The sequence below is a fragment of the Telopea speciosissima genome, chromosome 3, assembly GCF_018873765.1.
Source record: "Telopea speciosissima isolate NSW1024214 ecotype Mountain lineage chromosome 3, Tspe_v1, whole genome shotgun sequence".
NCBI classification, from domain to species: Eukaryota; Viridiplantae; Streptophyta; class Magnoliopsida; order Proteales; family Proteaceae; genus Telopea; species Telopea speciosissima.
Window position 1 is genome coordinate 18,449,162 of NC_057918.1, and position 21,686 is coordinate 18,470,847.

At 37.1% G+C, this 21,686-nt stretch overlaps 2 protein-coding genes across 3 annotated transcripts; both read right to left on the reverse strand.

Annotated features, from left to right (window-relative positions):
- Positions 1–370: 370 nt before the first annotated feature.
- LOC122656392 (mitochondrial pyruvate carrier 1-like) lies at positions 371–20,243 on the reverse strand. Of its 2 annotated transcripts, none has more exons than XM_043850883.1 (5): positions 20,202–20,243; positions 1,343–1,461; positions 1,119–1,173; positions 889–1,024; positions 371–718 (listed from the first exon to the last, which is right to left on the reverse strand). In XM_043850883.1, the coding sequence occupies exons 2-5, from the start codon at positions 1,433–1,435 to the stop codon at positions 679–681; spliced, it is 324 nt and encodes a 107-aa protein (XP_043706818.1). In that variant the 5' UTR covers positions 1,436–1,461; positions 20,202–20,243; the 3' UTR covers positions 371–678. The 2 variants fall into 2 exon arrangements, with proteins under 2 accessions (XP_043706818.1, XP_043706819.1); XM_043850884.1 differs by lacking the exon at positions 20,202–20,243 and adding an exon at positions 3,139–3,215.
- On the reverse strand, positions 6,190–15,019 carry LOC122656391 (membrin-11-like). The gene is made up of 4 exons (XM_043850882.1): positions 14,755–15,019; positions 10,193–10,313; positions 9,917–10,066; positions 6,190–6,368 (listed from the first exon to the last, which is right to left on the reverse strand). The coding sequence occupies exons 1-4, from the start codon at positions 14,988–14,990 to the stop codon at positions 6,207–6,209; spliced, it is 669 nt and encodes a 222-aa protein (XP_043706817.1). The 5' UTR covers positions 14,991–15,019; the 3' UTR covers positions 6,190–6,206.
- Positions 20,244–21,686: the final 1,443 nt, after the last annotated feature.

Consider the following 21,686-nt stretch of genomic DNA (forward strand, 5'->3'; position numbering starts at 1 on the left):
GTTCTATGGTCAGGCACCTTCATTAACTTTCTAGAAAACCTTGGATTTAATTAAAGCAAGGAAGGAGAACACACACAAATGTTTAGATCCCTCATATCCTCGTAATAAACCTTAAAAGTCTCAATTAAGGCAAAAACACGTATGTGAAGATGTACTTATCTTTTGAAAGAAGGGTTGTTACAGATCAATACCAGGTCTGGACCCTGGATGGAGGTGTGCACATCTGGAGCTAACCTGAATCATTTCAAAACCCAGAAATATTGGCACCCATAACTGCAGGTAGCAAAAGGGTAGGGTAGGACTGCATCTGCATGATATCCTTACCGTCTAAATTTGGTCTCACTGTTAATCCATTACCAGAAGAGGCTACTGAGGCTATAGAATCCTGTTATCTTTATTCTTCTCCTACGATGGTTTCTTTAGTTATAGTTCACAATTCATTACAAACAATATTTGAATTTTTTTACAAGCACAATGTATATAATGAAATGGGCCAACAACGAATAACTCAATTTCGTTAAAATGTGTCTGCCCAATATTTTTTTTTTGGCAAAAGAGCCAAATATGCCAGGAGAATGCAGATTGTAAGAAAAAATATACAGAAATTAATAATAGGGTCTGTAGAAGAACAAGCAAGGGCCCCTAACTAAAGGGGAAAAAGAAAGCATGATCTACAAGCTACTGCTGTTTAGCTTCCTCTTTCTTTTGGCCCAAGTACCTGTCATAAAGAGAAGCATTAGCAATTTGACTCTGTTATTGCAAAATGTGTCCACATTATTGAAAGAACAAGTAGGATCACAATCAGAATACTAATGGACGAAGAGATGAAGCAGTTTTTGGGCAGAAATGAATAGGAAACCATCCTTGAAGGATGTGCCAGTTCCTTACCCGTGAAACTTTGCATAACGAGAAAGCTGATAAAGCTGCACCGACTCATTGGCGGTATGGCATACCAGAAGCAGATAATTGCGGGGTTGCACCATCCAGGCGAACCTCATGAACAATGCTGAATAAACACACATTACTGTGACAAAAATTTAAGGGGAAAATTAGGAGACAGTCTTATGTAACAATTGCCAGTGCCACATGAAGAACTTCAAAATTTGAACATTTTTAACCTCCAGTCATGTTGCCAGATATCATCTCTGGGGGTTTCTGTGTGTCTGCCAATCCCTGTAGAAGCAACCAATTACAATTTTATGACTAAACCAGAAGTAGCTATGCAGCAACATTATATCTACTCAAAAATTATGTATAGATGGATAACTACTGCATGCAAAAGCAACAATTGCTGAATATAAAATGTAATATGTTAACAATCAGGAAGAAGTAGGAGGCATACAGCAATAACAAATCCCCAATTAGCAATAGGCCCCCAAAAGTGAGTTGTTTTGGGACCCATTGGGTTGTTCCAGAAAGCTCGAAAGGCTGACATTTCGACTGATTGTTTCTTAGGAACCTGTACACAAGCCAGATTATAAATGATTTCAAAAAATGAAAAAGCTTAAGCAGGATTTGAAAAAAAAAATCATAGACATGTTAATCAGCAAAGTTTTCTTATCATAGTAACAAGACTGGAACAATTGAGCAAAGCATGATACATGTTAAACAAAATAGGAAAACCAGGAGCTAAACAGGAATGAATTAAATTTTTAACTCAAAATTTTAAAAAATTAAAAACAATGCCTGAAAAGTAGCAATAAATACATCCAAGCAGCAAAACATAACAATTAACCTACTCTAAGTCTGAGCCAATATATAAAACTACAGGCTGGTTAGAAATCTAGAATAATCATTGAGAGTGAAAAATCTATTGCCTTCATATTCTATGGATTTTGACAAACAAAGGAACAGATGAGAAAACCATACAAGAATAGCATAAGTACATTAGTCATAAGGAAATAACGATAAAGAATGATTAAGAAGTTGCACAAAAGTAAGGATTGTAATCTTGCTCATCTAAAACAAAATTAAAACTATTATTAGGTAGAACAACATACCACAATACTTTCAAAGAGTTCCCACCATATCAGTTAACCCTGTTTTTTGTTGATAAGAATCGATACGCTCTTTATAAGGTTCCTCCTCCCCTTCCCTTTGTTCAGAAGAAAAGGAGGATCCAGACAAAATAGATGAAACAGAACCACAGTACTTGTACCCTAGATCCTAGAAATTATCATGAGATCTGTAAGTCCAAAACAGTGTCTCACCAGCCAATGATTTCCCCATGACAACCTGGGTCCCTACAAGATAGTAGGCTAAACTCCAGCATGACCAAAGTCATTGTCATATATGTGATAAACATGAACCAATTAACTTAAATACCTTGGACGGTTAATCATGCAGATATTGCTTCCCTTGAATTAGAATCTTCAAGTAGTGTCAAAGAATCCAATCCAATTCAAGAAAATCCAACTGATCCTCTGCCCCAATGAGTGGTTTCTTAATTTATGATTCATACTTAAGAGTTTTAAGAGTCTTTAGAGATATTGCTTATCCAAACTAGCATCTATAACTGTTGAAAGAGTTCATTAGTTCTTGCTACCACAGGTAATTGGATTAAAGAATCCAACAAGAAATTATAAAGAGAACACACACCCAGAACTCAGCTCAATAAGCAATTGAAAAATGGTCTGATAAAGAGAGCCCTGGATGCAAGTTGTACAAGAAAGAAATATTTACTAATAGAAAGATGAAAGATCCAGAAAGTCAAAACATCAACTAGAAATATAAGCAGCCCAATTAATAACCATTAGAAATAGCAGCAACAGCACTGAGACAGCCAAGGAATAACAGATTTCTACTGAAAACTAATCTCCTTGATTAAAGACCCAAAAGACAATTTACCAAAGAGACTCATAAAAAACACAAGAACCATAATTTCAAGAAATCTACAGAAGTAAATTAACGGTATTACAGAACAGAGATTCGTGCTTTTAAATTCGAACTCCGGAGTTGCAGAGATCTATTCTAATTCCTCTATTATGAATATCCATTCATCAAGTATGATTGGATTATATAATGAATACTCCCTAAGTGTTTGATCTAGCTTCACTCCTCATTGACTTAACTTCCCAATAAGATGAGGGAAAAAGAAAAGGGGAGGAGGAAGGGGGAGAGAAGCAGAGGAATGGAGATTCACCTTTGGACACTTTGAAAGAGAGAAGCGAGGACTGAGGAAGAGGAGGGTCACTGGATTGGATTTCAATTTTCAACAGGGAAAGGAGGAAGGAAGGATTCAGGAACTGCTGGCCTGGGGAAGTCAACTCCTCCCCAAGTCTTATCGTCCTCCTTTTTATTTGGACAGTGGGTCCCCTCATGGAGGGTTCGGATCTGTCCCCATCGTCCCCAAGTGCAGAGCAGATCCGGACTCGTTTTGCTGGTGGTCCTACAAAGCCTTATTACAGCGAAAGCAGAGCTCGGAGAAATTTCCACGTGTAATTCTACTATTGGATATTTTTCAGAGAAGCATGGAGCAAACCGATCACTATATAGCATTTTCCATGTTCGTTTGTTTGTTGGTTGGTCAAAATAGAATGTGTACCAACCTAAATCCATTGTTTATATGGAATAGTGGTTGGATCACCCACAGGTGACCTAGGGAGCTCCACCTGATCATTTCAGACGTGAGCCCAACTCGAGTATTATTATCTATTAAGTTGATGGTTCTTCTCGTAGGGGGTAGAAATTACCATCTTATCCCCCTGTCTGAACACACTGCCCGGATGTGGTCTATCTCGCCTCTTGTTAGAGGCACTAGGGAACTGTACCGGACAGAAAACCTAAGAGGATAATTTTCCTAAGTTGATTGGGTTGGCTGTAAAGTTTTCTTTTATTACAAAACCTATGAAAAAGGAGACTTACGACTTACACAAGTAAAAAACGAGAGAGAATCTTGTTTCGGTGTATGTAACTGACATTCTGTTCGGCCTTAGGTGTTCTACAGTCCATGGTTTGCGGTATCAGATCGGTCAAAAATTATCGGATCGGATCTGTATTGGTCTAGATTCTCTAGACCAATTCAGTAAGGTATTAGTGGATCACTTCCTGTTGAATCGTCTGATCCGATACATGTGCTGTTTTTGGGTTTTTGATCGATTTTTTTAACAGTTTAACCATTTTTTATGTTTTTTTACTAATATTACAACGGACCTTTATCCCCTCAAGCATAGTACACCCTCAAGTGTAAGAAAAAGATACATCTAACCGTGCACATGCGCTTGGGGGAGTGTTTTAAACAAAAACACTTCAAGGTGCACCACCAGAAGTACTAACCTAAGGGAGGGAAGAATACTTTTGCCCTTGGATTAGGCATGGAGGCTGTGAAAACCAAATCCTTAAAAAACAGGAATTATTTCTACGTGCTTGATTGATCAGAAACAGAGACTTTTATATAGGCAGATTACAAGAAAACTCAACCAACGCCTATAACGTCTAGTTTTCGCTCTAGGTGGGATTTTAACTTTTTCATGGGACTGCATCATACTTTAGCGCTGCCCCGTCTTGCTGTAGGGCACACACTCCCGGACAGAGTATGTGAATTTTTAGGTCTAATTAACATGCCGCATGATAGATTTTTAAGATTGTTTAGAGAAAGCTTTCTAAACGAACCATTTAGTTAACTGTCCCCTTAAAAATAATTATGAATTATTGAACAAACAAACAAACATGAATAAAACGTTATTATGGTCACAAAGTTAATAATATAAAATGTGTGCAGATGGCTCTTGTAGTTGCGAGACAATCTATCCCTTGTATGCTTGAACAATGTACTAATTTGCCATCTTTTGAAGTAATACAATTTCTTTTCTCATAAAAAATAAGTGCAGAAATAAGAGTATCCGTTGTCATTGTTGGATTAAAAAAAATTTCTCTCAAAGATCAAGAAACAAATAGGAGAAATTTGATTATTCTGAAATTGAGTGCCAATTGAATTTTCTTTGTATTGTCAAGTAATCTTAGGGGCCATGGAGAGAAACCTTTCACAGCCAGAATTTTTTCTTTCTTTCTTTTTCAAGGGATTTTTTTTATATTTTTGAATTAGTATGTGAGGATAATGATCCAAGAAAAAAAATTATCTTTAAGATCCATCTTTTAGAGCAAAGAATCAACCAGATTAGGGATCCACAAAAATAAGTTAAATTCATGTCTATGACTGTTTAACACAGAAATTACACTAGCTAATTCCAGGGGCCATACACTATATTTATGGAAAATTTCTCACTCCCTTGGACTTTCACATATGATTATCCCAAAAAAGTAAACTCCTACCTCTCCTTCTCCCTTCGTATATACAAATAATTTTTATTCAACTCCTAATTACCGTTGCATTTATTTTTCATTTAATTAACAAAAGTGAGACAACTCAAAGACCATTAACGAGAATCTTGTTCTTAAAATAGCTGACAGTAATTCATTCAAAATTCTCATGTGATTCAATTCTGATATATAACTATGAAAATTCTCATTTGTATTTCGAATCTCCATTCTTATGAACATATAGTGCGACAATCAGTCTAATTTTGTCTCTAGTTGCAAACAATTTAAGGTATAGATTTAGGGCATTCAAACGTACGGTTAAATCAATACAAATCAATTTATCAAACTGTTTAAAATGAATTCGATGGACAAATATATCTAACAGTTGAAGCCAAGCCCCATTGAGATACTGACCGCTAAAATTATCCCAATGCGTGACGATTGCTGCCGCATTAGACAACACTGCAGCCCACATGGTCTAGTGACCGCCTTCCAAGGTTAAAGGTTGCTGCACTGATGGAGTGATGGGATGAAATATTGTGTTGCCAATGTAGCACCAACCACTACAATTATCCCAATGCATCTCCATTGCTCCCAAGAGTAGGTCAGTACAAAAAATAAGACAGTTGTTTTGGGTGTCAAACCATGTACCATATTGTAATTACCTTATTTAGCTGCTAATTACCAGTTCCAACATAAACTTCTCGATTTCTGGGTAAGGATTTAGTTCACAGTATCGGATCCGGAATCTGGTATTGGTCAAGGCTGTCCAGAATGCTACTGGAGAGCATTCCCAATCAGCACCTATACTTCCTTACAAAAATGGAAAAATGTAAGAGATACAAATAAAGATTGAAGGGCAAAATCTATCTGGAACGTCCCACTATATTGCATAATAAGGCAAAAAGCCTCTTCTAAAAACAGGGTTCCAATACACTTACTGTGGTTCAATGCGTCCAACTCCAGAAGGCATACACAACAATTACTGTTACTATCATCCCAGTGTATTTGATCCGTCTGTCAATACGGTTACGCCTCTCAATGAGCTTCAATACTGAGGCCGAGAGCCCAACTGTGTTGAGGATGTCCAGTGCTTTCCGTTGTGCTCTCTGAGCAGAGAAGATAACAATTTATCCGTGTCAATTTGATGTCACGATGACAATGAAAACAATGGTGATAGCTCTGATAAATGGAAAAACTGTAACGAGCAATTCATTTGCTATTCACCATCGAGATTGCAACTACATTACCAGAGAGAAAACTACAATATTTCCCCCCCTTCTATTGACAAGTTTTCTGAAACACAGAACCCCATCATCTATTATCATCAACCGTCAAATTCAAGTGTTCAAAAAAAATGAAGAAACTGTAATGATAAACAAGAACCTTTTGTGAATAACCTCAACCTTGCCAAGGCCAAAGAATCAAATCCAAATTTCTTTTTCACACACTCTTTTCCAAAAGATACAGGTGATTGATTTCAACAGAATGAACAACTGCAGTAACATAGAAAAAAAATACACAATGTGGCGTACAAGCCAAGATTCAAGAAGTCAGTTTCGGCCGAATTATTTCAGGTTTCAACTGAAATCTGGTCGAAATTCTGCAGGGGTGGTGGTTGGTTTCGTTTGACCAGTTTGGTGGTCAAACGGGCCATATTTTGGGCTGAAACTTGGCAGAGACCCTAATTAAGTATCCCTAAACACAGTGGAACTTTTAAAATGGTAGGAATAAGAACACTTTAACACGTGTTCGCAGTTCCTTATCTGTAACTCGAACAAAATCAAAATATGAAAGCTTTGACCGAAATATGTGTGTCTAGAAACATGTGAGGAAGAACAAACTCACGATATGGAACAACTTTTGTCGCAATAGGATATTTCACAAACTCGTTTTCTACTTGAAGGGACTGAACTTCCTCACTAAACATAGTAGAGACTTCAAGTTCTTCATCTTGTTTGATCTCTTCCAACTCCTTTTGTTGCTAGACTGTTGATGTTGCTTCAATCAGCTTTAGAAAGCTATCACATTGCAGCCATATCAAGACAATAGTTTATTGTAAATGAGAGGGTTTTAACATACATAAATTTGCTTCAGGATTGAGAACACCTTGTTGAGCTTCAAGCCATGATTGACCCACCATAATGACATGTTTAGGAGAAGGAAACATGCGACATTGTGCCCCGTCGTAATAAGAGCAAATAGAGAACTCAACAAAAATATCATCAACAAAATTAATGATGCCTTTACCAGTTGTCAACAATATATCTACCACTGGTTTTGAAACTAGACTTCCACCAAGCCCTTCAACTATGAATGGGGAAGAAATCATTCCATTGGGCAAACGAATTCTAGTTTGGAAAGCAAAGGTATCCATGGCTAGTTTAGGGTAGGGGGAGGAAATTGGGCTCTGATACCAAATAATGCAATCTGGAGTCCCAAATATCCAGTTCGGATGGCTTATGGGCCCACCTAGGTACCTAAGCATAGTTCGAGGTCTCGGTCTTGGGCATGGTTTCGGCCAGCCCAAAAATCAAGTTGTCTCGGCAAGATACTGAGATCTCAACCTAGTTCATGCTTTTTTTTGTGAAATTTCGGCCCTTGGTTTCAGGGGCCATATGACCTAATTAAGTCACAAAATTGCAGGACAGCCTACTCTAGGCCCAATAAACATAGTGGAACCCTTAGTTTTTTAAAAATCACACCCAAAATGGTAGTTTGACTTGGGACCCTAGGTTGGTAGTGTATGTTGTATATATACACTGAATAACTAATATGGCATATTCTGCACAATCTTTAGTATTAGAACACATATAATTCAAGTACAACAACTTAAATAAGCAATAGGACTAAAAAGACATCAAATTATAAACCATTTCATAAATCATACATCTAACATTGTTTGTTACATAGAGTCCAATATATTTTGACTTTTGAGTCAACATTCATGATTCAACAATACAAGCCAACAACTACCAAGTCACACCTATCCCTCCAATGTTTTTTTTGAACAACAAATCCTCTTGTTCCAAGCTTGGTTGGTTAAGATTCGGAACAAATAGGAGATTTGGGGGGGGGGGGGGGGTTTCTTCAAAAACTAGTGGAACCAGTCAAGTCCACCAAGATCAGGTCAAAATTTCGACCGAGAATAGTCGAGTTGTGGTATTCATAGAAGGCAGTTTGTAACATTTCAACCGACACGAAATTTCGGTCGAGACATTGTTCTTTTCCTGTTTTGTGTGTGGTTTCAACTCAGTAGTAGGGGGAAAAAAAACAAGATTTTTACCGAGATCGCAGCGAGACCTTGAACTTTGTACCTAAGTAGGTCAATGTATAATGGTAGTGGCAATCTGGTAATTAACAAAAATTTTCAAGAGGCTACTTGGTAGGAAAAGAGAAAAGAACATAAAGGGGTTTATGATTTTTTTGAATAAGAATTAAAGGGTAATATTGGAAAGAGAAAATTATAGTGATGGCTAAAATACAACCACCACTCTTCTTCCATAAGTGAAAACAGGAACCAGCAGCAGTCCTCCCCAACTCAAATTGATAGAACTCAATCAGTTCACCTCCAAACAAATTGAAATTTCAGGATGAGGTTGTCAATCCCCAACCCTCTGACCCCAAGCAATAAATACTTGAAAGAACAATCTGAAATTTAATAAATCCAAAAAACCTGAAATAGGGACTGCCGGTAAAGCATGGGACAGTTTTGATTGCAGGTTTATAACTCAGGAAAGGGGTTGATTTGGAAGATATTCTTTCTAGGTATAAGATCGCCCTAAAGTAGAGATATTAAACCCAAAGTTTTGAGGAAGAAAGGACCTCTCTGAACCAGTCATGCTAAGGCAGAACAGTAAAGAAACTGGGCAGAACACAGAGTAACAGGAACAGAGCATAAAAGGAGAAATAACAACACAGAAAGAGAGGGGGAACAAGGCACTGAAACCTGTTACAGAGGAACCAGGGTGAAACAAACAAATAGAGTGAGAAAAATAAGGAAGAAGTTAGGAGGAGCACAAGGGAAGGGATAAAGGAAGGCAATTGAGGAGAAGAAGAAAGGAAAGGAAAGAATATTGAACAGAAAAAAAGGGAAAGAGGCAACATACCTAAGAGAAAAAGAAGAAGAAGAAGAAGAGAGAGAGAAAGAGAGGCACACTCAGCCAATAGGTTGTCCAGGCCACGCAAGCAACACTCAATCCAAACTCAACTATTCATTCTTATTCTGTCTATTACTACATTGGGTTGCAAGAAAAAATAAATGAATAAATAAAGTTTCCTAACCAAACTCTAAAACTGAAATAAAAGCAAAATCAAATCATATCTCCTAGTTGCTACTAACATATCCAACTTCCTACCATAATAAAATAAAATAGAAGATTATAATATCAACCCAATTTAATGCCTAAATATCCTACTACACCAAATCAGATTTGGACCCGGTTCTCAGTCGGGGCTTGCAAACAGGTTCAAGCTGGCCCACAGAAATGCTACTGCATCAGAACTAAACCACAGTGCTCAAGAAATATGAAGAGTGAAAGCAGAACGACCTAAACACTTGACGACTTTTCAATTTCGGAATTTATTTTATCAACTAAATGAAACAAGTCAAAGGAAAATTACTGCAAAAGTAGAATAAGAGTGGCAATTGCATTACCTTCAAACGGTCCCCTTGCTCTGCATATTTGGAAAGGATAGCCACTCCAGTAGAATAAGCTTCTTCAAGCATCTTGGATGAGTTACGGGCTGACTGCATCGCTTGTGCTTCATCATCAAAGATTCTCAAGACATAAGCAGAGTCCCCGTTCTTAAAAGAAAAGAAACAAATACATTAGATGGGTAACTAAAAGCAGTGATAACTTATCTATACATTGAAAAGAAGTCTGGAATGCTACTGCTATGAGTTGAACTTAGAAAAAGGAAAATGACATACAGCTCTCCCAAGTAGTTCTGCCCTCTCCTTAGCCTCCTGCATCCTTTTCTGACTGAGTAGTAAATGTTTATCAAGGCTTTCCTTCAAGGAGTCAGCTTCTTCAGCAACCTGCTCTACTTTTCTGTATGTCAAAAGGATGGTAATCAACTAAAATAACATACTAAAAATTCAGAGAGAATTTTTTGAATGAGAAAATAACCGACACTCAAGAAAGGCAGATGAAATAGATTTTTGGCAACAGTCTAACTATCCATTAGCATAAATAAAACCACATCCATGTAACCATCATATGTAAAGGACCTTTTCCACTTCCAAAACTCCTCAAAATGAATCAAACTCCACCAATGTCAGAAACATGATTAATCCCCATTTTCCCATTCACTGGTTCTTACATACCTACCATAGTAATCCACCTATATCTTTTTTCTGTTTATATGAGAGAGTATCACTAAGTTAAAATCATTTAGTAATGTAAAGGAAGCCAATTAGGCCACATTTTGGACAAATTGACATCCATATCAACTAAAGCACCCAAAATGCACAATATACAAACACAATCTGCCGGAGTTTCCATCATTTAATGATTAAAGGATAAAAAATATTAATAAGTGTCAAAACACCAATGGAACCATGAATCCCACAGGAAGAAGAACCAGATCGTGTTGTTTCCAATTATACTTAGTAAAAATTCACTAGATCGTAATCACCAGAAGGAAATAAACCCTACAACAACAACTCAGCCTTATCCCAACTAAATGGGGTTGGCTACATGGATGCTTGCCCTCCAATCAGCTCTATTCGAGGTCAGACTTAATGCAAGACCTAAGCTATGCATGTCTTTCCTCATCACTTCTCTTAAGGTCATTTTAGGTCTGCCCCTAGCTCTTTTAGTTCCTTCAATCTGAATCAAATCATTGCTCGTACTGGGGCATCCAAAGACCTCCGTTGAACATGGCATGCCACCTCAAATGACTTTCTCGTAGCTTATCATGTATTGGAGACTCCCAAATCAGCTCTAATATGACCATTCCTTACTTATCCTTCCTAGTTTTCCCACTCACCCATCTCAACATTCTCATCTCCGCTACACTGAGTTTATCAGCATGATGCTTCTTAACTTCCCAACATTCAACACCATACATCATGATTGGTCGTATGATTGTCCTGTAAATTTTTCCTTTAAATTTTACAGGAATATGCCGATCACACAAAACTTTGGACACACTTCTCCACTTCCTCCATCCTATTTTAATTCTCTGTGAAACATCATCCTCTATATCACTTTATTTATGATTGAGCTCAAATACTTAAAGTAATCACTTTACGGAATCTCCCTCTCATCAATTTTCACCACTTTATTATCCATCCTAGTGTAACAGAAATTACACACCATATACTCCGTCTTTGTACTACTTATCTCATGATTTTAAGTATTGGACCATCAGTCTGTATCGTATCGTATCGGCTGATATGTATCTTTTTTTAGAAAATAGTCTCTCTTTTGGTATCATATTGTATCGGCCGATACGGACTGATATGTACCAATATTTATGATACGTATGTCAAAGGGTTCTATGGGAGAGTCAATAAGTATCGGTATGTATAGGCCGATACAGCTCAATACAGACCAATACAGTTTGATACATACCAATACCATATACTCCGTCTTTGTACTACTTATCTCATGATTTAAAGTATTGGCCCATCAGTCTGTATCGTATCGTATCGGCTGATATGTATCTTTTTGTAGAAAATTCTCTTTTGGTATCATATTGTATCGACCGATAGGGACTGATATGTACCGATATTTATGATACATATGTCAAAGGGCTCTATGAGAGAGTCAATAAGTATCGGTATGTATCAACCAATACGGCTCGATACAAACCAATACGGCCGATACACATCGATATGGCCATTAAATTCCCATGTAACTATCAGACTATGATATTTTTTTTTAGATTAGAGATTGAAGGAGATTTTACATAAAAAGGTAGGTTACAGAAAAAACTTGATCTTTGTGTTTAAATCATGGATTCTATTCCTGTTTTTTGCTATAAAAATCGATAGATTTAGGTAAAACTAAGTTAGTTGATGCATCAAACTTGACCATTTGCAAGGATTTGTACTCAAATCGATGAAAGTCTCTTGTATCATTATACGTTGTTCTCCATTTTAGTGTTTATGCATGACGCATTTATATTTTACTTATTTATATTGTTTTTGCTGCAAGTTTATTTCCATGTGTATTTGTAGCGTACGATAGGTATCTCCGATACAATACGATATGTCTCTTAAAATCAACCTTTCGAAATGATTCCTGATACCGATACTTTAATCCTTGAGTCTTATCTTGAAACCTTTTGATTCCAAGGTTGATCTCCATAACTCCAACTTGGCATTAACCCCTACTTTTGTCTCATCCACCAAAACAATATCATCAACAAAAAACATACACAAGGAACCTCATCTTGAATGTCTTTGGTTAAATCATCCATGATAAGTGCAAACAAATAAGGGCTTAAAGCTGATCCTTGATGTAACCTAATTTTAATTGGAAATTCAATACCTTGACCCCCACAGTTCTTACACTTGTCACTGCACCATCATTTATATCTTTAATTATTTATTTATTTATTTATCTGAAATGCTTCTCTTCTCTAGTACTTGTCATATTAACTCTCTAGGGACTCTGTCATAAGCTTTTTCTATGTCAATAAAGACCGTATATAGATCCTTCTTGCAATCTTCAAATCTTTCCATGAGTCTCCTAAGTAAGTATATAGCTTTTGTTGTGGATCTTACTGGTGCAAAACCAAATTGGTTATTCGTAATAGTAGTTTCTTGTCTCAGGTAAGTTTCAATAACCTTCTCCCATAACTTCATAGTATGACACATTAGTTTTATGCCTCTATACTCTTTAGTTATTGCAGCTCTGAATATCATCTTTATTTTTGTAAATCAGAACCACGATGCTTCTCCTCCATTCGTCTAGCATTTTCCTTGTGCTCATATTCTTACTAATCAACTTGGTTAGCCAAGACAAACCACAGATTTTTAAGCTCTTCCACAATTCTATTTGGGACCTCATTTGGGCCTTGTGCCTTACCTACTTTCATCCTCCTTAAAGCTTCTTTAACTTCAAACACATTAATTTTTCGTATATATCTACAACATGTGGTATCTTGATAGGTGATGCAGTTTTCCAAAACACTATTCACTTAAACTATCTTCATTTAGTAGGCTACATAAATAACCTTCCCATCTCTTTTTAATGTCTAGATCCCTTATTAGTACTTTACGCTCTTCACTTTTAATACATCTAACATGGTCGAGATCTGTACTCTTCCTATCCCCCACTTTAGCTATCTTATAGGTAGGTTTTTCCCCTTCCTTCGTTCTCAGATTGTTATACAAATCTTCATATTTCTTCACCCTTGCTTTCCCCATAAGCTTCTTAACTTCATATCTAGAAAATTTATACCTTTGTAGATCCTCTACATGTTTAGTCCTTTGTCATGCCTTAAAAGTTAAAACTAGTTTTTTTAGTCTTAATGGATGCTTGAACCTCATCATCCTACCACCAAGTCTCTCTAGAGGAATAAAGTTTTCCTTTCGATTCATCTAGGACATCCTTAGCAACAATCTTAATTCAAGTAGTCATCTCATTCCACACATATTAGTGTCTCCTTTAAAGTCCCACTTTCCTTATAATGATTTTAAAGTATCTCCTTTTAAGCTCCACCACCCTATCCTAGGGCAAATAAGCTCACCTTTCTTACGATTCTGTGTGGTGAGGCCCATATCCATGACCACTAACTGTGTTGTGTGATTATGATAAGCCTCAGCATGACAGAGAAGAGCTGCACGACACATCGGCCACGTCAGCAACAAATGTTATGAAGGAAACCATGCAAAACTCATGGAGATCACAGAGATCGAGGAAACATCCTGCAGCCTTGCGTGATTATGTGTGAACAGTTAGGACTTGCAAAAAGGAATTCTGTTATGATCTGTCAGAGGGAATCCTGCCATTCGGTTATGAGTAGCAGGTAAGGGAATAGCTGTAAGGGGTCATACCAATATATTCAATCTCCTTTTTTCTTCTCTGTTCACGGAGGTAGCTACCCTCGAAGTTAGCTTGTGCTCAGTATTACGTTGACTTACACTTAGTTCATATCAGATTAGGCTCTCCCCTGGTATAACCTTACAGTCCTCATATAAGAGTCTATCGGACCTTCAGTTAGAAATAAGTCTATTTGGCTACTATGAAAAGAAGGAAATAAACCCTAACTATTATTATTATTATTTTTTTCTTCTAGAAATCGATTTTATAAAACCTACGCTGAGATACATGGATATTTCAACCGAAGGAGAGAAACACTGAATCGCTCATCACAAGTTTCAATTCAAATAACCCATCTCAGGACATCATTTCTCCATACTAATGAGATCATGATATGCCCCAACTGGAGGTAGGATAACAAACTTGTTGGGTATTAAAAGGGGATCCAATCGATTAGGTAACAGAGATAATAGGGAATTAGGGTAGAAATTAGTACCTCTTCCAGAGATCACGTTGGGGTTTCGAAGCGACGGATCTCCAGAGACGATCCATCTCGACGCAGAGAGATTGGATATGGGCAATGTCTTTCTTGAGAGAGGAAGACAGTTCAGGAGAATCGAGTCCGTTAGAGAATGAAATTTCGTAGCGTTCGAGCTTCTCCAACCCATCTCTAGTCCTCAATAGTAACCTCTTTGACCTCTGGTAGATATCCGACAACGTTCCTCCTTCCATGGCGGAATACAGAGAGAGAGAGAAAGAGAGAGAGAGAGAGAGGGAGATTGAGATGTCGAGAAATAAAAAATGCGAGTTTGATAGGAGGGATTGATTAAAATCCTCACCGGTGCCATGCGGGCGCCAGGGCTCGACACTTGGCAGACATTACATTGAACGGTGTCGAACTCGATTGACTATTTTTTTCACTTGGCGTCGTTGGATTTAGCATCTGTCAAGTGTCAATTCCAATACCCGCACCAATAGATGTGGACATCGGAGAGGAATTTTTTCAGGGTCAGGGGAATTAGTCATGTCTTAAATTTGTTTTGCAATTTATTATCAACTAATATTAAGGGGGAAAAAACAAAAAGTGATTAGCATTTTCTTTTAAACACCGTTCAACTCAAGTTCAATGCATGAACTCTGAAATTGAACTACAAATTGGAGCAATTGCTAATAAGGATTTCTTAAGCTATGGCTCCCTGTATCAATTGAATATACATCGCTCCGAGAATGTGTTGACTATGTTGACAACAATATTGAAAACATCATGATAAGCCTTTTTTTTTTTTTTTGGTAAAATGGTTAAGCCAAATTGCTCAACAGGACTTTGGACATATTTTTTTTGTTATGTTGTAAGAATTTGGAATTGACTTGCTCAACTTGATCGTGATCTAGTGTTGTATTCCTTTGGAGAAACATATCACCTATGTGTTATAAGTACTCATGAATTGCTGTTGTGAGCTATTTTTTTTATGTTTTTTAATGTAAAAAGAAATACATAAAACTAGATAAACGAAATATGTAGAGAGTTCCTAGTTTGCGCATGCCTAGCTAAATTAAGGGTTATTGCCATTAAAAAAGTATCTCCCTTTTTGTCAAAGGAGACATTTTGAACTATATTGTTTATATATATCAAATCCTTTATAAGATGCCAAGGCCAAGGAGAGAGAGTTGGAGATGGAAGAACAGCGGTGATATGTTGATTTGAACATCACACTATTTTTATCTTCAACCCCATACTGGAAGCATGGTCAAGGCCTGTCTAGATACTGACTAGTTTAGGCTCCATATAGGTGGAAGATATCATATACCTTGCAGCAAATAAAATAAACCTACCATCTAGCAAAAAAATATAAGACCATCCTGCCAAACTTACTCCTGGTATTTAGTATCATGCACAAATTAAAACAAGGAAGTTGAAATTTGGTAAGGAAGAAGAGGTAGGGATTATAAAATCCTCCTCATTACTAATATATACATTGTGGGACGAAAATGAGTGGGGATAAATTCAAATCCACTAACCAACGTTTGACCTGATTCACTACCCAGAGAGGATCAAGTTTTTCTGACCCAATAACAATCTTGTTCTTGACAGCCCAAATAAAGTAACAAGTAATAATAAACACTCCAAAAAACCAAACTAAAGATTGCTTATCTAACGTGCGAGAAGATAAATAATCTAGACAGGAGGAGTCTTTCAAAGAAGCATTGGCCAAATATTCAGTTCTCAGTCTCAGAGGTTCAACCAGCCAAATGTGTTTAACCCAATTGCAAGATAGAAATAAGTGCCAATAGGATTCAACAGAATTTCCATATAGAGCACAGGAAGGGTCGATCTGAAGCCATTTGGAAAGCGATGTCTTGACTGGTTAAGTCCTGCATTTAGCACACGCCAAAAGAATATTTTAAATTTGGGATGAATCTTAAGCTTCCAAAAGAAATTCCATTAAGAGGAAAGGAAAGAAAAAAATTACTACTAGCAGAGACAAAATTAAGAAATCTTGCAGCGAGTTTAGTACTAAATTTGCCATTCTTGACCAAAGTATACCACCATCTTCAGAATTTGACAAGTTAATTTTATGAATCTGAGAAGAGATATCCAGAGGTAACAAGTCATGCAATAAAGAAGTATTCCATCCAGACCCCATAGAAAAAAAAACAATCTTATTCATTCTATCAGACAGAGAGATTGGTAATTTAGCTGAATCAAAGAGACAGCTAGGACACGAAGGAATCCAATGATCTGTCCAGAAGAAGGTAGATTAATCATTACCAATTTTCCTGAGCAAAATTTTTTCCATTGAAGGAATTATATGAGAAATACTGTTCCAAATCCAAGAACTTTTTCTAACACGGTTTTTGGGGTCAAAAAAAGAAAATTTAGGGAAATACTTTGCTTTCAGGATACGAGACCAAAGGGAAGACGCATCTGTTTAGAGCCGCTAGCCTAATTTTTTCCAATGTTCGATGTGTTCATGCATTTAGATCTTTGTTCTGTTCAATTTTTTTTTTAATATTTAGATCTTTGTTATGTTGAGTTTTTTTAGAGTATTTCCTATAACCATGCTCCCCCCCTCCCCTCCCTTTTTCATTTTCTCCAAATATTCAAGTCTTCCATATGCTCCTTGTTCAGAGAACGCTCCCTTAAAAAAGAAAAATCATCCAATCCATCTATGTTTATAAATGATTGTTGGTCACACTTATGGTCGTATAGCCAATGCGACCCAAACCACCATCAACCCCAATTACTCGGGGTCTGTATGATAACGTTTAAAAATAAATAAATAATAGTACCTCTATCGTTTTGATGTTTTTTTTGAAAATACATTTGAAGCAAAACATGTATGTAACGTCGGATCTGTTGATGTTTTTTTGGAATGAACTAAATAAAAAAATTCATTTAGAACAATTTTGAACAATAAGTTGTAGATTGTTTTTTTTTTTCCAACAAAAATAGAAAAAGAGTAACAAAAAAGACCCAACATAACAATTAATAATGACTCTCAACTATAACCCCCACCTCCGCCACCATCTCCAATGCACCACCATCAAAAGATATATTTCTGTTAATATGTATTCCATATGTATTTCTTTTTTTTTAAATAATATAAGTATATGTTTTTTTTTCTAATTTTAGCATGACATTTTCTTGTACAAAAGTATTTCAAATTATCATAAACATAAAAAAGTGTAAAAAGTGTTTGGGATGCAGTAATCTGTACGGGAGTGTGGCCTATACCATCACTCCCATGTGTCTATCTCTCTCCTCCTTAAAACAATGGGACAAAGGTGTCTTTTCACATGGGGAGGAGAGAGATAGACTCATGGGAGTGCTGGCGTAGGCCGCACTCCCGGACAGAGATCTTTTTCTCAAAGTGTTTATATTTCAAATTAACAGACACACAAAAAAGTGTAAAAACTGTTTGGGGTGCTTTTCTCTGTGCCGCAGCGCAGGCTGCGTCTAAGCACATTGGGGTGGATGCAATGACCACCCTACCCCCGGAGTGGCAGACCCATGTGCCTGGGCGCAACCTGCCCTGCGGCACAGAGAACATTCTCCCAAAGTGTTTCTAAGAAATATTAATTTGGTATATAAACGGTTGCGATACACATCCTCGTTGAATTAAACTGTAGGGGGCAAAATTGCGCATGCCCCAGCAACTCCATCATGTTATCGGTTAACTGTTCTCGGCACTTCCATTACTCAGAACCACAACGTCTAAGTTCCGTCAAGAATAAGAAAATTTCACTGGCAAATAGTCATGTTTCAGTATCGACGAAGAAATCCTCAAATGGGTCTTCAAGATTCTTGAGAAATGGGAAACGGGTTCCCTACGAAAAGAGATTTCGTGCAAAATCCGTTGATTCAGAAGCAGATATTGATCTAACTACCGGAAGCTCCAAGGAGAGTAGTGGAGTCTCTGATGATAATGTTGGGAATCCATCAACCAGCTTATTGTCTCTTCTATGTCCCCTGCTCAGACTCTTCAGTGTACATTTATTGACTCCGTTGCTATCGTAGTATGTGCCTTCGATTCTATCCTGCATTCCCAAAATGCGGTTGTGAGTTGTGAGTTGTGAGTTGTGAGTTGTGACCACTATTTGTTCATTTACAGATGAATTACAAGAAGCATTAACTATGACTGAATGAATTACAGTTCATCTTTTCCATGATATGTTATGACGCTTTCAATGATTACCATTATTACCACTTGTCTGAACCCCCAAATTTGACTACAGAAGATTCTCCAATGCGTTTACAACTCTTTTGAGTTTGGTAAGTTCTTATTGCTCTTATGGACTCCTGTGGTATTTTGATGACAATGACCATGAATAATTGCAGGCCATGGGTATCACTGCAAGGACTGTAGATGCATAATAAATACTGAAGGCAATGATTCAATGAACAATTTGATTATTGGGAATGCTTGTTATGTGATGTTTGTACCAAAGTTTGTGCCTTTGATCCTACGGAGCCTATGTTACACATCTTTTTTGTTGGCTATCATAAACTAACTTGGTCAGCAGAAACGGAAAATCAAAAACGAAGGAAAAAAAAATGTATAAGAAAAATAAGGGCAGTGGTATTGCCAAGGCAACATACTATTCAATATTCAACATTGTCTCTGGTGCACAATATAAAGACATCATTACATTTTGCTGTAAACTGCAAAATTAACTTAATCAATTACAGAAATTTAACAAAATCACAAAAAACTGGCTTACAGCTTTCATTAAATTTAGAACCTTATTCACGTATCTTGTTGTTTTGGTTTTTTGATCTTAAAAGACTTGTTTTGTCCCTTTTTTTCTGCTTTAGGTATTTCAATGGTACACAAGTGGGATGTTCTAAATGTTATTTTTCAACAGAGCAAGGCATGCCCTTTTTGCAGGAGAGTTCGAGAGGCATTGACCGAGCTGGATCTCTGTGTGGAGGTGAGAGCTGGATATGTCAGAAATGATTCTTGGTTCCTTTGAACTTTTCTTTGTCTGTTTTAGGAAAATTTAATTTAATCAAGACAGGGAGACATGTTGAGCCTCTCTATTGTATTCAAGACTCAACTGTTCAAGCTAAAAGAGCTACACAAAAAGGCCAACCAGTAACAAATATGTTTGCCTAGATTTTGAGCTTTGTTGGTATCTGTTCCCTGAAAAATCCCGAGTTAACTGCCCAGATGTCATTATAGATGCTTGTTTTCAAGCCACATGGAAGGATAATGTGGCCAATCTGAACCCTTTGAAGAATCCACTTGGTTCAAATTAATGATAATCTATAGTTGTTTTATCCATTCATCAAGTATGATTAATTGGATTATATAATGTATACTCCCCAATTGTTTGATCTAGCCTCACTCTTCATTGACTTACTTCCCAATAAGAAGAGGGAAAAAGAAAAGGGAGGAGGAGGAGGAGGGGGAGAGAAGCAGAGGAATGGAGATTCACCTTTCAACACTTTGAAAGAGAGAAGCGAGGACTGAGGAAGGGTAGTAGGATCACTGGATTGGATTTCAATTTTCAACAGGGAAAGGAGGAAGGAAGGATTCAGGAACTGCTGGTCTGGGAAAGTCAACTCCTCCCCAAATCCTATCCTATCCTCCTCTCTATTTTGGACAGTTTTGCTGCTGGTCGTACAAAGCCTTATTTATTACAGCGGAAAGCCGAGTTCGGGGAATAATTTCCACGTGTAATTCTACTATTGGATATGTTTTTTAGAGAAGCATGCAGCAAAGCGTTCACTAAATATAGCATTTTCCATCTTTGTTTGTTGGGCAACATGTGTACCTACCCTACCTAAATCCATCGTTTATATGGAATAGTGGTTGGATCACCCACAGGTGACCTCAGGGAGCTCCACCTAACCATTTTAGACGTGAGCCAAACTCGAATATTATTATCTATTAAGTTGATTGGGTGCCGTAAAGTTTTCTTTTAGGGAGAATGTTCTCTGTGCTACAGCGCAGCCTATGTCCAGGCACATGAGCAGTTTGTATAGGGGGCAAGGGTGATTATTACGCCCACTCCCATGTGTCTAGGCACAGTCAGCGTTGCAGCATAGCGAACAGCGCGCTCCTTTCTTTTATTACAAAATCTATGAAAAAGGAGACCTACACAAGAAAAAAAGAGACAGAACCTTGTTTCGATGTATGTGACCGACAATCTGTTCGGCCTCAGGTGCTCTACAGTCCATGGTTTGCAGTATCGGATCGGATCTGTATCGGTCCAGATTCTCCAGACCGATCCGATAGGGTATTAGTGGAGCACTTCTTGTTGAATCGTCTGCTCTGATATATGTGTGCTTTTTTTTGGGTTTTGGATCAAATTTTTTTACAATTTGACCATTTTTAATATTTTTGACCCATTTTACCGCTTAAAATTTTTTTTTTTACCAATACCAAAATCGATCCAGCAAAACCTAGATTTTGATCATTTTTAGCTGATCGAAGCTCATTTTGACCAATCCAGATCGTTATTAGCCTTGATTGATCGTTGGAGTATGAACCATACTACTTGGCTCTATCGAGCAAGCCGTGTAAAGGACTACAACAATGAGATGAATGGTATCTTATATTAGAAGGCAACAAATACAGTAAAATGGTATCTCATATTAGATGGCAACAAGATCATTTTTATGTGAAGAAGAAAGAGAAAGAAATTGATACAGAGATGCTAGTATTTTCTAGTTCAAAAATCTTTTTTCTTTTTCAAATTAAGAAAAAACGAATGTTGTCTGACTGTGCGGGCTTTGCACCTAAACACAGGAGAAGTGCACAAAATTACCACCCAACTCCCATGAAATAAAAAATCTCATCAATGATCTTTTATTTTACTCAATATATTTTAGACCATTCCTAAATAGAAGGAAGAAGGAAAACTTCTTCCACGGTATTTTTGTAGGGTAGGTTTCTGACACTAATGGTAATAGAAGCCAAC

What these genes read in the sequence shown, in the direction of transcription:
- LOC122656392 (XM_043850883.1), bottom strand. Translation starts at nt 1,435, where the DNA reads ATGTCAGCCTTTCGAGCTTTCTGGAACAACCCAATGGGTCCCAAAACA. An exon ending in ATCTGGCAACATGACTGGAG is followed by an intron (nt 1,025 to 1,118) that starts GTTAAAAATGTT and finishes TTTTTGTCACAG; the next exon opens with TAATGTGTGTTTATTCAGCA. An exon ending in CGTTATGCAAAGTTTCACGG is followed by an intron (nt 719 to 888) that starts GTAAGGAACTGG and finishes TCTTTATGACAG; the next exon opens with GTACTTGGGCCAAAAGAAAG.
- LOC122656391 (XM_043850882.1), bottom strand. Translation starts at nt 14,990, where the DNA reads ATGGAAGGAGGAACGTTGTCGGATATCTACCAGAGGTCAAAGAGGTTA. An exon ending in CAACGTGATCTCTGGAAGAG is followed by an intron (nt 10,314 to 14,754) that starts GTACTAATTTCT and finishes TTTGACATACAG; the next exon opens with AAAAGTAGAGCAGGTTGCTG. An exon ending in AGCAAGGGGACCGTTTGAAG is followed by an intron (nt 6,369 to 9,916) that starts GTAATGCAATTG and finishes TTCTCTGCTCAG; the next exon opens with AGAGCACAACGGAAAGCACT.